Here is a 17,522-nt window from a genome sequence, read left to right as displayed (position 1 = left end):
AAACCTCTTATCTTGATCCTTAGGGGAGGAGGAATAGGGGTGGGGAAACAGGGGTAGTGAGAACAGTCACCTTCCAGACTTATTAAGAGATAAGATTGTTAAATGCATTCATTATACATCAAGGGGAAGACAAGTTTTAAAGGCTGCTGAAGAGCTATTTGTAAACAAACACTGAGTGCACTTCAGCTCCCTGTTTATTCCAAGGTAAGGTGGGTTGCAGTTAATCAATGAAGTCTAGACTTCCTAGTGTTACTCAGCCTTGTGGGGAATTATACAGAAATGCATGAAGATCTCTGGATTTCATCAGGCCAACTACCGCAGAAGATGAGACTTTCCTGAGCAATAAACACAGTATTCTCTTTTTGTAGGGCGGGTGGCTTAAAATTGCTGCCTCTTGTGCTTGACAAGACCCTTTGTCACCTGACACTTAATTGTACTTCACATGGAAGAAACAGCATTCTTTCAAGAGCTACTGAAAACTCGTTATTTGCAATTCCTTTTATTTTGCATGCTGCATACAAACCCCAAAAGAAGACTGGTGCAAAGGAATGGAGTTTAAAACCAGGAAAGGAAAGCTAGGAAGTCCTAACAGTGTACACTGCATACAAACCAAGGGAATGCAGTTGCTTACTGTGCTTTGAATGGGAACTCCTGGGTGAAAACACCGCTTTTCAACCTATGCAGCTGCACTGTGAAAATGAAGCTGAGACGTGTGAGGGTGTATTCACATCCTTGCAGAAATTCCAATGGTAAGGATGTGCTGTCCCAAGCTGAGCAAATAGGTAGCTCTATGTTTTATCAAGTTGAAGTGGAAACTCCATCAATTTACTGTATGGAATGAGAGGAGAACTGCGTAGAGATCTTCTACCTCCCTCTTGGTACCACTAATACTTCAGAAGATGCTTTCACGAAACCAAAAAAAGAGAAGAGAAGGGAAAAAACAGCAGAGTCTGTGCAGCAGGGGTGGTGCAGATATCAAGGTCAGCTCAGTTACCATCCAAAACTGACTGAACTTTCTGCCTAAACTTGTAAACACTCAAGACGAACAAATAAATCTTCCCTCTCTGAATTCTGAAAGAATTGGCCTGTGAAAGCTCATGTCCTATGCAAAAAACATTCAACATTGTCTGTAATCCTCCAAGTAATAAAACTAGATATGGGTCTCATATTTGCTACTCTCTAAAGATAGGAATGGTCTGGACAAACAAGTGGCTAGTCTGATCTCAGGACCAGGCAAAGTTTCAGAAGAAGTTTTAAACGAAAAAACTTAAAGATGGGGAAATAAATGGAAATAAAGGAAAAAGACCATGGATCTGTCCCAGTCTGTGCCAGACCAACTTTATTTCAATAATTAATTTAACTGAAGTAAGAAAGTCTTGAATCTGACATTTTTGGCATAGGGTCACATGGAGGAGGATTAGTTAAACCAGACAAGATAGGCCTTAGTAGAGCAATTTTAAGGTGAGTAAAAAGCTGGCTTAAAGATATATAAATGAATAGTGACTGAAATTTAATAAAGTTATTATTAATCTTCTGAACTGACAATTCTGTAATTCACTGCAATCCTCCTTTGGGAATGAGACTTCCAGTAATTATAGTAACCTTTGCCTTTCTCATCAGGAGGTTGAGCTCTGATATCCATGTGGGTGTGATGGGCACAAGTGTCTGCCTTTCTGCTGTCAAACCTTTACTGTATTCTGTTTTTTTGCTCTAGGTGATCTCCCTTTTTGCTGGCCTGGGTTCTCTGGTTTGGCTACCTTGCTTCTAATGTAAAGAAGACCTAACAGGAAAGAGAATCTACTTGCTATTTATTCCGAGATTCTCTGTGGGGCACAAGGTACTTACGATATGGCCTCTATCATATCCATTCCCATCTCAACACAGCAGTGTGCATGGTCAGCTCTTGCTTCTGGCAATCCAGACACACAGTAATAGCAATCGCCCAGGATCTTGATCCGTAAACAGTGGTTCTCCTAAAAAAAATAAGAATAATAAAGGAGAAAGAAGTATTCAGCTTATATTCATGCTTGCAATAGCTTGCCTTTTAGGGCAGTGAATATTTAAGAAATCCAGTGAACAAGCACAGTATGTCATTCTTGCAACAGGAGAATAAAAACAAGAGAAAACAAAATTATAATGGAAGACTTACAGCTGCTAGCTTATCAAATCTGGCAAAGAGCTCGTTCAGCGTCATGACCAGCTCCTGAGCAGTGCACTGGGAGGCCAGGCTTGTGAAACCCTCTATGTCTGCAAAGAGGATGCTTAGGAAAAAAGAGAACAAGAAAAAAAAAAGAGAAAGTGTCACAAAATTTGTGGCTGATATTTTGTGTAAGTTCTGAGGTAGAAGTCCAGGGATGAGGAAGAACACAGGGGTGCCCCAGTGCTATAGCAACAAGGAGATGAGCAACCCTAATGTCACGTTATGCCACAGCCTCTATCATACATAAAGCCCTGAGGGACACGGCTTCATCCCCTCCAGAAATTAGAAAGGCCTGTCATCCCCCCAACTCCACCCCCCGTCCAGAAAATTTACAGTATGCTGGGAGCTGGTGGTGGCATGATAATGCTGTCAGACATCAATAACAACAAGGCAGTCCTACCCAATGAACAGATTAGCCCAGCCATAAAATCCACACTTAGCCATTGTACTCACATCCCTCAACCTCTCAGCTCAATAACATTGCCTGTGTCTTAACCCTTCTGCCTGCTTCTCCTGCTGTCCAAGTGCAGCCACAAAATAAAGTCCCTCTCTAGTGAATAACTGGGAAAGCCCTACAAAAGCAGCATGGACTGTTTTGAAAGCACAATTATTTGAATCACAAGCACTATTAATGACTCTTTAATTTCAATTAATCACTTTTAATTTGTATTGTAAGGACTCTGTGTTTTTTTAAACTGGAAGAAGATTCTGTCTCATTGATAATTATGACTTGGAAAATATTGACTTGCAATCAAACACAGTTATTATGGCAAATTTAAAACTATTCAGTAAAACAAGCACCAGACTACATCTATACAGATTTAAGATAAAATGTATGTATGCACACATATTTTTTTAAATAGAAAATTCATAAGCTCTACTTTTATGTTGGAACATTTAGCCAGTGGTTGATTTGTTCTTTGAAGTTAATTATTGCATCAAGCTGTACTTGGAAGAGAAATTAAAAGTCTAAACAACAAGCACTTTGGAATGGTTTCTTCTTTGTAAAATAAAACTCCAACATGTTTTAGGCAAATTGCAGAGGTATGTTTCCAGTTGGAATTCCCTGCAATGTCTTCAGACAGAAAGCAAACCCAACAAAAATATTTTCACAAGTATTTTTTGCAAAAATCCTGAAACACATTTCAATTCTGGCATGCTTTTCATATTTTCCTTCTACATTTCAACTTCAATAAATCATCAACTAAACATATTGCATTAAATATTTCTTTGTTAGTCAGACTGATGTTAAAATGTACAAGAAAAAAACCAACACAGGAATGCAGGGATGTCTGAATCAAAATATACTTTACCATTTTTAAACACTTGAGAAAATACACAAAAATAAATTAAGATTCTACATATTTATAAATAAAAATAAACCTTCTAAAGAAACACACTTGAAATCAGCTGAAATCTTAGAGAAGTCTGTACTGCTCACTAAGCAACTTAAGCACGTGCTAATACGTAATGTTGAAATGGGAAATGTCTCCAGTTCTTGTGGCAGTGACAAAATGTTGCAAGCACGTTCCTCTTCCAACATGGGACAAATTGCAAATTTCTCACTTTTGGACACGTTCACACTCTTTGCTTGTGTGCATGTTTTAACAGCCACGTGTTAGAACAGGAGGAATAAAGATCAGCTGCTTCCTCTGACGTTCAGATAGCAGTGGGTGTATCTGAAAATACTAAGCAGGGATGCCCTGAGCCTTCTGCTCATGCCCGATTCAGAAAACTAGTGCTAGCATAGTGTCCTAATAAACATGGATAAATGACTGAAGGTTGTTCCCTCCATTCCCCATTACTATCATGATAGATAAATGGATCAGACATTTCTAGGAGTTAAATTGCAGCAATATTTTCAACCACATAAATGAAGCAATCAGCAGAGACCTATGGAGCTATTCTACACACAGATTTATGTCAGCTAACCAAGTAACATGAACCTCTTGAAGCACCTGAGCATGTTACAGACAGACAGCTGTGTGTGACCTGCTCTGCGACCAAACAGCCACACCACTGAGCTGCCAGACAACACTGTCTGGGATACAAGGGCTGCAGGGAATGGAAAACCTCATCGAGGTATGGAAATGACTGCGGGGGAGATGGAAGAGGACAGAGCAGTGATCTGGGAACTGAAGACAGAGAGGGGAGAGACACATTTGTGGCAGGAGACTGGAGAAAGAACAGGACACAATGGTCAGAGAAAACAGTCCTTGCAAACAGGAACCCAGCTTGAAGCCTCTGTCCGCTGCTCTCAGCAAAGAGCTCTGAAAGCCACTAAATCACATTTTACTCCTCCTGCCTAATCTGTTCCCTCCCCACACTCCTGCCAGCACTGCAGGTTCAGCAGCAGAGATGACAACCAGGTTTATCACTCCCAATCCTGCTAATGACCCACAAGGGAGGAATGGGGCCTCATGTAAGTGGTGCTGTCCTACGGCACTTCTGTCTTTTTATTATTAGCCCTAGTAAGCCTTAAATTCAGCTTGCTCCCTATAAAATAACCAACAATCCAGAAGCAACTAGAAAAAAAATAGATTTCTCTTACAGTAGCCATCATGGAATAGCACATGATCTTAGTCCTGTGTTTAGTTAGAACTTTCATTTACAAAAGAATCCTGCTATACCTATCTCCTTATACACACAACACACATAGTGAGATTGCAGGAGCATCTCCCAATCCTGTCAGTGCATCTTAGCCAGATTAGAAGCCTTGGAGTTTAAACACACAGCTTCCCCACTACCCTTAGTTTCTCACTCCACACTTACATGTCAGACTACCACTAGCAGTGAAAAGATTTTATTAAAGGACAGTGGTGATGGATGATTGTGATGAAGGGCACAACTCAAGCCAACTATTTGTCAGTCTTCAGAGGGCATGTGATTTCCTTGCTGGTGGGAACACAATGCCAGTAACAGGCCTTCCTTGTGCCAAAATGTGCAGTAAATGACAGTGGTCAACAAAAGGTCAGATGAAATTATTATTATAGCTATAAAATATCATGAGATAAGTCAGGCAGTGGTTTAGCAGTACTATTAGCTGAAGCTGACTAGAAGGGATTGACCACATAATCTGCAGCCTGGACATCAGCAACTATTATCAGTCCTGAGTCCTAGTCCCTTCATCTGGAAGGCTACTGTTTTGTGGAAAAACCAGTTTAGCATGTAATTAAAATGTTGTAATGGCTTCAGAGCTCTTGATATATTTTCCACTCCAGCACTGTCTTCAGATTTACCATCTGATTGGGTTTTGTCCAGCAGTGACCAGGGTATGACCTCAAAAAATACAGAAAATGATTTATTTCTGGGAAAGACAGAGAAGAAAAGGAGTTATCATTAATTTTATAAGTTTTTAAAAAATCCTTTCTGCTTTATTTTGGTTGAAAAGTACCACAAATTGTGTTATAGGGTAGAGGTGAATACTTTCCTAAGCTCCTATTTCAGTTCCTATTTCCAGCAAGGACTGGCTAAAGATTTCATCACTGTAGAAGGCAAGCTCAGTTTCTGCCTGTTGCCCTAAGTGGCTCATGACACTGACAGGGAAGAAAGATGAAAAGGAGTCTGATGGCAGATCCTGCCATCCTCCCCTCTCCTTACAGACCAGGCTGATACCTGCCTGCTCTCACCCAAGCCTCAGGCAGAGGAACAGGAAAGGTAGATACATGGACTGGAACATCCCACAGCTGCTGGCTCCTGCTGAGTCCACTAGTCCATGTCTGATGGGCAGCACGGGGCAGGCTGGAAACACAGCTCTGGCTGCTGCTGCTGCCACTGGAATCTCAGCCTCTGCCTGAGCTTGGCTCTTACCAAAACCACCACTGTGAGGTGACCTGTGAGGCCTCCATGGGCAGGGTGCTTGATGCTCCCTGCACAGTGCTTCACACAGTGCACAGGCAGACTGAGGGGAAATGGAGGGAGGCACAGCTGGGATGCAGAGACAAGGAGAAAATTCCCAATGTGCTGAGCTAAGCTTTCCCATTTTTTGGTCTGTAATGCATTCACACAATAGTAAAGATATACCTGGACAGGTCCAGGTCCATCCCTCTGCACATGGGGTCCTACCACTGTAGGTCACTTCAAGCCATCTCCTGTAAGTCAGGTTATCCTTGCTGTGACTGCACAACCGACCTACCTCGAGACAGAAGCATCACAGGATCTTTCAATGACAAAAGATGGCAAAGCAGAACTTTCTTAGCAAGAGTGTTGCAAGGGGAGAGATCTTGGCTGAAAGCAAAGAAGAGTGTAAGGAGTAGCAAGAGCCAAGGACAAGGTGGGAAGCAGGAAACCACATGAGACATTTAAGAACCACACACATCTACAGAGATTGAAGTGCAGCCCTTAATGTCTGAAGCCAATACAGTTATCAAAGGAGGGACACAACGCAGGTTTCCCTGCAAATGCAGGATTATTCAAAATGCTAAATTAAATCATCAGTGCTTCTAATGTAAAAACAAAAAAACCAGTCGTGTTCTATTTCGAGACATGTGCGTGCCATGCACGCCAGCCGCAACATAAATCAAGCAAGGCAAGAAACACAAACCCTATCACCATCACAACGGTAATGCCAGTCATGAATATAAACACCATGTGTTGCTGGAAACCAAACACCACAGGCACTGCATGGGAAACAGAACAAAACCCCAGACTTGGTGAGGTTTAATGACTTATAATAACTGCAAAGTGCATCTGACTGGATGTGAATCAAAGCCATGATATTTTACCACAACGAGTGCTACCTACAAGGGAAGAAAAAGTTAATGTGTCATAATAAAGTAACCATGGTTCACTAGATACAAGCATTCACAAGCAAAGGTGTAACAAAAGGAAACCAGCTGCTGTAGACACTTGTCAGTGAACTCACCTGGCTAATGGTGAGGACAATGTCTCAGGGTGCTACTGTTATTTTCCAACACATTCCACTGTTGTGGGTGTTGCATGTCATTAAGTCATACTATGAACAAGGAAGAATAAAGAAGGATGGATTGGGATGCAGATGACAAAAGTCTCACTCGAAAGGCTGTGTTGAGCTCTTAACACCGAATTAGGCTTTCACGGAATCACAGAATGGTTGAGTTTGGAAGGGACCCCCGGAGGTCATCTTGTCTAACCCTCTGCTCAAGCAGGGTCACTTAGAGGTGGCTACCCAAGACCATGTTCAGATGTCTTTTGAGTATCTCCAAGGTGGGAGCATCTCCTGACCAGTTCAGTAAATGAGTCAATTTTCGCACTTGGATGTCCATTTAGCAGCCATTTCCTCTCTAGCACTGTAAGCCCAGAAGTTATTTTCCAGCTCTAGTGGCATAAACATAGTATTAAGTTCATCTAGAAGCTCCTAGGATAGACACAGCATCAAGACAGACCCAGTCTCTCTTTCCTAACTATAGCTACTTGGGGATGGGTTGGCATGGAAGTCCTCTGTGTGCTCTCTCTTCTACTCACCCTATGCACGAAATAGGATTTCAGCTCCAGAAACACTGAGGACATCTCACCATGCTCTTTCCCTCCTGAATTTGAGAGCAGCAACAACAAAAGGACAAACCAAAACAAGCTGAGGACTGTGATCAGGTAACATGTGTAGGCAGCAAAGCCCACCCAGGGAGAGTGAAGTGGCCCACACAGATCATTGTGCAGAGTGACAGCTCAGTGACTGGTCCAGCAAGGACTGCAAGCTACTTCTAGACTACACAGGTCTCAACAGAACATCAGCCTTCTCCCTAGGGATGTCTACGTGACAGGCTAAGAACTTAGCCTTAGCAATGCAGAAAATGTTTTCCAGAACAGCAAGACATCAGACAGACCAGAGGTTAAAATTTTTCCTTTTCCTATGATCATGGAAAAAACCACAACAGTAAAAAAAAAAAAAAACACTCTCTGTCCTAAACATAAATGGTCATTTTGGAGAAGATCCATTTAGTATTGGAAATCACCTGTTGTTTCAAATGAGCCCTGGTACTTCTGTGTGACACATCAGCTGGCACAGCTCCCCCTTGGGAAGTAGGACTCTGTCCTGCACCATGACAGTGCTCCATCTTAACTGGTGGCTCCCCCTTGCTCAAGAGGGTGAGAAGGCACATATGTACACAAATGCTTTGATAAGCAAAGGAATACTCAAAAGAGAGAATAACACAAAAAAGGAGGAAATATACACAAAACCCCTACAAAACCAAAACCCCAGAAAACTGTGAGCCTTTTCACCTATTTCTTTACAGCAAAAGGCAGAAAGCCTCCTGCTGCTCTTCCCAAGTTGCCAAAAATGTAAACCAAACCCACATCCCATATTTGAGGAGTTCACTTTGGAAGACCATGCCAATTGAATCTGGTGACAGCAAAAACCCACAAAGAAGCAGGAGACCAGATGGTCTCTTGAAGACACCGGTGGCAACATGCAGGCTGCCATCCAGAGCCACTGCATGACGACAGCACGGCTCACTGCAAAGATATAAACTGCAGAGCCCTGCCTTTACGTGATTTTCCCATGTTTGCTCTCAAGCGAGTGTTACTGGAGGTCAGAAGGGCCTGGGGGGCTCAGCTGGGAGATGCACATCCCCAGTACAAATGCTGGGCCGCAGCTCTGTTAGGAATGTGCTCCTGGGAATGCCCCATGGAGAGTGTCTGGTCCTGCTGGCGCTCAGGAGCTGCTGAGAAAAATGGCACCGTACTCTCCATCATGGTCAGAGCTCCTCACCTCAATGCCCGTGCTCTGTCCTTCACTATCAACACAGGAAATTAGAAGAAATTTAGATCCTGAAATCTCAAGCCAGAAGGGGAAGAATGCACCAGTCATGCAAGGAAAAGTTTTTCCTCCATGACCTCCCTAGGTTTGCAGTTTACAAGCTTGAGTAGCAGCCCCAGCTACTGGAACTTAGCTATAGCTAAGCAGTATCAGTACTCATTTCTTTATTTTAAACATGAAAAACTTGCTGTCCTCTTCCTCTAAACATTTTGAGTTAAAAGTTTTCCCTATTTCAGCAGGCTAAATTTAACCAGATTGATTTTTCACTGGAAACAGGAGTAATAAATAGCCTTTTGGGAAGAAAAACTATTTGAGGAAGGCAAAACCAAATAAAGATAGATATGCAGTGGCTACCAGCAAACTATAGGTGGAACACATTATAGATATCTTTGAGACAAAAGGAATTTATTACTCCATCACTGCCAGCCGAATTAGATGCTGCTGCCTAAAAAAGGAATTCAAGCATCCTAAATGAGATTTTGTGTTATTAAGAAGGAGGAACTATGGACCTTTTTCACGTATCTAAGAAGGGACCAATGGGAATGTGAATTTTTTTCCAATTGTTCTGGTCATGGGAAAAAACCATGTAAACGAGAGAGATAGCAGATCCATTCCATCTCCAAGAAACTTTAAGAAGGCAAAGTTGAGGGATAGGTGTGACCTTTTGCAGGAAGGAACCACAGATACTGCTGGCCCTGACCATGTGTCTCGGCTGTGGCTCCAAGCAAGACCAAACTCACCCAGATCTGCCTGATGAGTACAAAAGAGCTGGCAGGTCTGTCCAAACTGGAGCTGAATCCAGCCCACACCAAACTAAATCTCACATTCATTTGTTCCACAAGACAGCCTGAAATCCATAACTGCATATAAAACAGAAAGGAAAAGCCATGTTATTTTCTGGTTTTCAAACTTCAGGTATGCTTTTTCCTGTGAGCACTCTTGCAGTCTGTTTTCCGGGATTAGAGCAATCACTGATGTTAAAATCCTGCCATAAACCAACAAGAAGAAAGACAGAACTAAGAGAATTCTGAAAGAAGGGATGAACACAGCTTTAGCCTATTCAGGGCAGGAAGGCACTATTCTTCCCTGCCCTCTATTCAAGAGAAAAGCTTGCAAAAGTGATTGAAGCAGCACAGTTGGAAAGAGAAACAATGAAAAACTTAAGCATTAAAGCAAAAGACAACCTGTTGTCTTAAAGTTGGCTGTATGCTAACAATCAATCAGTTGTCAGAGAAGGCAAGAGAGTAATAAATTTTGTCACAGTTAACAGTTTCACATGTATATCCCGTGTCAGGCACATGGTATAGAGATTAAATCATCTACTCAGGTTTTGTGATGCTTTCTGTTACATATTGCTAAGGTCTGTGTACTTGATGGAGAAAGAATGAGCTCTTCATAGCTGTGAAAACTGTCTTCAATCTGTTCTTCCCCGATATCATGGATATTTATGCAAACAACAATGCTTTTGTACTCCCTAACCAAAAAGCTGCAGTAATTCTGCATGCAGCAGTCATTTCAACCCAACTTACTACTTCACTCTTTCCACTAGCTGTCCCAGTGCCCTGTCCTTTTGGGACTTATTTGCTCTGTCATGTCAGGGTTTTTCCCTCTGGAAAGTCATTGCATAATGAATGCATTACACTAGTATAGAAATGTTGTAATTTAAAAAATTAAAGAGCAACTGTGCCTTTCCCAAAGTGAGTAGGTAGCAAAATACACAGACTCTTTCATGGATCAGCTGAGAACAGACAAGTGATGTGATGCTCTGTACACATAACAAACACACAACTGTACACACAACAGTTGTGTGTTTGTGAGGGTGTTTGTGAGCTTATTAGATCAAGAATACCAAGTGGCCATTTGGTGGGAAAAGTGAGTGCTGAAGAATAGGAACATGAGTCTTCCTGCCCTTTTTGGAACAGTAGACAAGTTGACTCATTGCCTCCTCATTTCTAGACTTTTAAATGTAATTGAGCAGTTGTGTTTCTAAATTACACCAATGAAACTGTGAAGAGAAATGGACCCAAAGCATTTAGAGAAACTTAACCGTGCACACTTTATAATTGCCACCTTTCTGACAAACACCAACACAGCATCAATGGAGAACTTTAACATGAAGGCATAACTCTGGGTCAGTTATTTTCAAAGAAAATGGTACAGCTCATTAACTGAGGGATCAATGTGTTATTAATTAATAAATAAACCTGATAATAAATTTAATAATAAAGTACATGATGTTTTCAATGAGAAGGGAGATTGGTTGCAATTTCAGAATAAAACAAAAAAGGAAAAAATCTGGCAGCAAATTGAACTCATTATCTGGTTGTTATACACAGCATTGATATTCCTTACCTGATAAGAACCAGTAATGAATAGATACCCTCAACTCACAAGTAAAGTTCCCCCAACTTTACGAGGAATACAATTTAACACTAAGAGGTTTGTTTCCTTTTTAAGATGAGGTCTACCATCACATCTCAATTGATCAGTGGCACTTGAGCTGACATCTATCTTTGGTTCCCTTTGGTGACCCAGAAAAATCCAGCTGCCACGGAGAAACACTGTAAATATAATTAAATTATGTATAATAGATAGCAGCATTAAAACTACTCCTCCTTAGAAGGCAGTTCAGGTGAGTTCACTAAGTGAGAATTTCTTTGCAAAGATGATCCTTGAACAGGGAATATGAAATTCTATGCATCTCCTCAGCCTCCAATGTATCTCATGTTCCAAATACTTTGCATACGTCCGTGATTTCATAGGTAGTAAACACTGGCATTAAGCAATTATTAAAATGTCAGAGGTGCTAGAAAAGCAACACCACGCTATTTTTTCCAGAGACAGCAGTATGGTAAATAAAGAAAATACATAAAGGTGCTCATGGACACATGGGAAAACCATGGCAAAGCAGGAGTGTGAATCCTGGCCTCACAAGTCCAGGAAACATCCAAAGAAACCCTACTCCTGAGATGCTGGAGCAGGGACCATGGCGAGGCAGCTCTGCCCACTGCGTCTGTGAATCTCTTTAACTTTCCACTGAATCTCCCCTGATTTTTGCAATCAGTGGTTTCTTCTCATAATGAAGCAGGCATATAATTTTAACTTGATTTCAAGAGAATTACTGTAATTGCCACCACCAGAATAATAGATCTGTGTATAAAGAAACGGCTTTTCTCTTGCATTTTCCACTAGAAAATTTAATTTCTCTGTTAATGCATTACGATATTTCACTAAGCCATTTGCTTGCTGCTCTCAATATTCACAAAATATTATCTCCAAATGTAGTTCCTGTAAATAGCTATTAGTTTATGAGTGAACTAATATCAATAAAATCAATAGAGTCTGACCAGATCTTTTCTATAGCATAGAAAGCCACCCTGGGGACCACTTTAAATATGGTAATGTGTCTCAGACCATAAAAATAAGAGGAAAGCTACTGTGTCAGATCTTTCTACATCTATGCAAAACCATCTAGCTAATTTCTCCTTCCTTTCTATGCCACTGCAGTAGCAGCAATTTTGGCTTGAAGATGAAAAACAAAAAACCAAAATATAGTGCCTGGCATTTGAAAGGATAAGTTCAGTTCAGAACAGTGGGTGTCACAACTTCAAAACACTCCTGTATGTTCATCTGTCATATACATCACAAAACTATCTGCTACTTCAAGTGAGGAGGGAAACTGGAGACACGGCTTGCTACTGTCCCAATGTTACTGTGGCCTTTCACAAAGCTGCATGAAATGGAATTCAAGTGCCTGGGAGGACACATGCCCATCTGAAGGCTAACACAGCTGCCAATAAAATTGTGGCTAATGAGTCACAGTACAAACAGGATGGGACTTTCCTGTAGGGGATCTGGGGGAGCCAGAGCTAAATTAACTTGCAGAGAAGGGAGAAGTTTGAACAAACTGCCTCGTGAAATGTCATTTACAGTGTCCATGCTAACAGCCACACAGATCCTGTCCCCAGCATAGACACATTCAGGTTTCTAACAGATGCCTTGGATTAGAATAATTTGCTCTTCCAGACAGGAGTCACCATGACTGTAGTAAAGTGTTTCTTAAACAACACATCTGTTCTCTCCCTCAGGGTCTGTGCTGTAACTGCCTGAATTAACGTGGTAATTCAGGTTTCCAGCACCAACAGGGCCTGAGGCTGTCAGGCAGACCTGGGGCAATGGAGAGGGCACTGGAAGGAAACGGAGCATGCAAACAAAACACAAACCATAAAGATCTTTGGACAAACTGGAATATGCAAGATGTGCACAAAGGCAAATGGCAGCTGTGGTATTTGGTGTTTGTATGGCTGGTTTTAATGCTCCTATAGTTCAGATACCAAGAGATGACTCTATTCTTAAGTACCAAGCCACTCTCTGAAAGTCTGAAAATGCTTAGTACAGCTACTCTATTTCTTATATAGTACAATAAATAAACTTGCAAAAGTGCTGGATTCTAAAAGCAAAGGAAGGAAAGAAGGAAAGAAGGAAGGAAGGGAGGAAGAGAGAGAGAGAAGGAGAGAAAGGGGGAAAGAGAGAGAAAAACAGAAAAAGGGAGAAAGGGAGAAAGAAAGAGAGAGAGAAAGAAAAAGAAAGAAAGAAAAGCAGCAGCCCACACAGCGTCAAATGCTGGTAGGCTCAGTGCTAAACAGCAGTGATTCTTACTGAATAACTGCCCTAGATTTTGCAAACAATACAGGGAACAAAAATAGAAACCCATTTACATATTGCTGTTAATAACTTTATTTATAGTGTCACAGCTAGAGCACAATAACTGCAGCCACGGCTTAACTTGAAAGCCATTCACTGTGGAAGAGTCAGACAGATACTGTTTTCTCAGTCCTTATGCAACCGAAAAAAAAAATTCCTGCTGACAACAGCCAGTCACCAGAATCCTTATAAACAGAACCAGAAAAGAAGTTAACAGCAGTCAAAGGCAAAAGCAAATCATCCCCAGGAACCATCTGGCCTCTGCATCTCCTGGCTACTTCAGACATACTGTGGTTAATCAAGGACCACTGAGGTTAGAAACCCTGGCAGGTAATTTTTCACTTCAGTTTGAGCCCCGTGATAGCATCTTACAGGAATACTTGACTGTTATTTAATTTCTTTTTTTGGTTGTTTTTTTTTGTTTGAATTAAGAAATACACACAAGGCTCAGACGAAGTCAGCAGCTACAATAAGAAACCGTATGTGTCCAGCATTTAAGATCATCCCTACCACATCTGTACTGCCTTCTTCATGACTGTAGCCAAATCTTTCCTGGGAACCAAAATTCCTGCCAGATAAAATACCACTAGCCTGTCACAACAGACTGGCACATCTTTAAGGTACAGAAATGCATACAGAAATTTGTATTCTTGATTTTTCGGTATTTTTCAAAAGCCTGCTATTTATAAGGAAATGGAGTGAGAATGCAAGCAAGGAAACTGTCTCATAAGACCCTTCACCCGAGATGTGAGAAAACATGGATCTAATTTTTCCTCTGCCTGAATCCAGCCTGAACTGGACAATTGGCTATTTTGGATTGGGAACAGGGGTGCCCTCAGGACCTCGTGTTGCAGCTGCTCATTACATATAAAATACTGAGAATAATTAGAGGCAAAGACAGCAAGCGCTCCGCTCTGCCCTACTGATTATGATGCGCTCTGTGACATGGGACAGTGAGATTCAAGCCGCTGCTCAGGGGTTTGATTCTTTTATATAAAAAAATGAAACAGTTAACAAAAGAGAATGAGGATGCCTTCTTCATTTATGGCCTCTCCTAGGAGATGTGGCCTCAAACGCCCTCTGGTACATGGGAAAACTGAATCCAGATAACCTACACCAGCATGTGGGTCGAGCCTCTACACTCCCGGATGAGCACGGTGTGACTCATTGCCACGCCTCATCACTTGTGTCTCTTCAGATCTTCACTACCTCTGTGTTGCACTTTCTGCCACGTGGAATGCCAACTGAATTAATTAATTTCGCTGGGTTTTCATTTTAGTGGGAAACATAAAGAGGCCCCTTTGGCATTTTGGCCCCAGCCAAAACGCAGCACTCACTCCCCCTGCAGATACAGCCAGCACTCACGAGAAGTCCCCAGCACTCACGAGAAGTCCCAGCACAAAGAGTACATGTGGTTGCACACACTCCCTGGTAGTTCCTTTGACACAACTCCTCAGCAGTCCAGGCAGGGCAGAGCCTTCAAGATCTAGTCTTTGGGATGTTTCTGTAATGGGAACCAGGCATTTCTGAACTCTAATCAGTCTCACTACCCAGTTAAATTAAAGAAATCACTGTCAATCTCAGTTTTTAATTTTTCAGACAAGACACTATTTTCAATTTACTCCTTCCACCATTACATACTTCCAAGAAAAAGGAGCTCAGCAGGTAAGCCACATCTGCAATTTCAATGTTTCTGGGCATTGCAAGAAATTCGTAATCATTTCCAATTTCAATAACAAAATTTTATTCAGTTTGCAGATGAAAATTTCAAAGAATACTGGACCTTAAAAACAGAATATCACCTAGCATTTATACTCCATAACACTACTTTGTCTCTACATGAGACCTGTCATCCTAAGCTATGACCTGCAGGCTGCTATTCCACAGAAGGGAAGCATGTTAGGGAAGAAAAGCAAGGACTATGTGAGTTTTATCCAGTGTTTCTCCTTTTTAATTGAAACGAAGTAGAACTATTAAATCAAAAGGCCTCTTTTTCTCCTGCCTGGAAAGAAAATGAATCTTACAAAGGGGCTTACAGTAGTTTTGAATGCAATCCAGAACAAAAGGTTCCAAATGAAACAGAATAATTATACTTTTATGGATCAGCTCTTGGCTTTTGTTGAAGACTGATCTGTAACTGCAATTGCTCAAGTTCCCTTGAGCAGAAGCCAAAGATTTGTTTGTTTTGTTCAACAAATTGATTCTTATTAGCTCATTCTTTGGAAACAGCCAAGGCACAAAGCAGAAGTGCATTGATGTGCATGTTCCCAAGACTGGAGCCTCTCCACCAGAACTGCTATGGCACATGAATGTCCACTATCTAGAACTGCTTACGTCTGGTTTCCATTCTCCCTTCTCCTTTCCTCCAGTCATTACTAACAATTGGTAAATTTGCTCCTTTCTTTCCAAGGTTTTTTTGTCTTTACTGTATTTTTTGCCTACCTCCCCTCCCCACTAATATCCCATCAGCTCTGGACATAGGTCTCTCAGCTCCTTCATGGTCCAGGATATCACAAAGCATTTCTCCAAAGTTCTCCTGCATTCACACTGATGTGTGGGTCTGCCAGGCCTGGGAGATAACAGAAATTAGGTAGTTGTCAGAAGGAGGAGGGTTGTCCTAGTAACCTTCTATTAGCAACAATTCCCCACAGTGAGCAGGAATGGAGCCAGTGTTTGATCATCCTCTGCAAAGAATCATGTTCACAGTTAAAAAACCTACCCAAACCACCGAAATCAAAAAACTCCAAAAGAATGAGCTGACACGGTGGATCAAAGTGTCACTACTGCACCTCTGCTGGAAAAATTCCCTATTTCCTCATACATTCAAGCTTCTTCTTCATGTGAGAGGGCAAGTTTGTGCTTCCAGATGCTCTGCACAACTACTGATGGGGACAAACAGGCATTTACAGATGATCTTACACCCAAGCAAAGCCCTGGTCATCCAGCCTTCTGCATTCCGCTTTCTGGGGAGATCTCTGCAACAGAAGGTTAAGAAAGAATATTCCAATGACAGTCACAAAGATCCAAGTTTTACAAGTGATCACTGCAACAGGTTTTTGGTCTTCAGAGTCAGTTCTGTAGAACTGGAGTTGAGTGAGTTGATTTCAAGCATTGATGATCCTCATATATACTTAAGGAGGTTGGTTCAAACAGGGACATGGTTACTGGTCAAGAATATACTTAGACTTTCTCAGTGTCTTTGAGGGATTCAGATATTTGCCAAACACATATATAGCAACCACAAAGATCCCTGCTGGCCAGGGAAGGTAATACCTATAGTCCTATATGTTGTTTGCTTTTTAAATAGTATCACACATACGCTTCTTTCCAATCTCTGAAAACTATCTGCAAAATTCCAAGTTCTCAGAATCTCCACAGTCTTATAAATCCCTATTTCTGCCATTTAAAACTGTGTGCATCTTTCTTGGGCTTTGTAACAGAAACACGAATGGACACAGAAAAATCTCTGTTTTCTAAAAAGAGCAATTCTATCATTCCCCAAGGGCAATGCCATGCCAGTGGGGTGCGTGAGATGAAATTAATTTAATCTCTTTGGTCTTTTGCCTCCTGTGCTCTTTTGTGCAGTCCTCTGGTGCTCCTCATTTCTGTTAGCTCTGTTTCTGAAGTGACCTGTTCTTAGCTTGGTTTCTTATAAAAACACCATTTATGGAATTATGCAGCCTGCACAGTCAGTACCAGCTTCTCCCTAACTTTTCCACCACTTACTATAAAGCAAAATTAATAAAAAAGAGGAAGTTTAAAACATACAGCATGACTTTCAGTTACTGGAGGACATAGACTCAAGTTAGCAATGTACTAACTCGAGTCACAGGATGCCAGACCACTTGAGAGCTCTTCTCCACTAATTGGTTTCAGCTTTTG

General features: G+C 41.5%; 1 protein-coding gene across 2 annotated transcripts in view; it reads right to left on the bottom strand.

Annotated features, from left to right (window-relative positions):
- ADCY5 (adenylate cyclase 5) overlaps nucleotides 1-17,522 on the bottom strand; it is a 208,438-nt gene that overhangs the window by 56,927 nt on the left and 133,989 nt on the right. For both annotated transcript variants that reach the window (XM_051787547.1, XM_051787548.1), the window contains 2 exons: nucleotides 2,150-2,261; nucleotides 1,846-1,973 (listed from right to left, as the gene is read on the bottom strand). In XM_051787547.1, the coding sequence (XP_051643507.1) occupies nucleotides 1,846-1,973; nucleotides 2,150-2,261 (240 nt within the window). The remainder of the gene's footprint in view (nucleotides 1-1,845; nucleotides 1,974-2,149; nucleotides 2,262-17,522) is intronic.

This window comes from Manacus candei, unplaced genomic scaffold (assembly GCF_025592945.1).
Source record: "Manacus candei isolate 608988 ecotype Guabito, Panama unplaced genomic scaffold, ASM2559294v1 h1tg000023l, whole genome shotgun sequence".
NCBI classification, from domain to species: Eukaryota; Metazoa; Chordata; class Aves; order Passeriformes; family Pipridae; genus Manacus; species Manacus candei.
The sequence above is the reverse complement of the archived record's forward strand: the minus strand, read 5'-3'. Positions and strand labels throughout refer to the sequence as shown.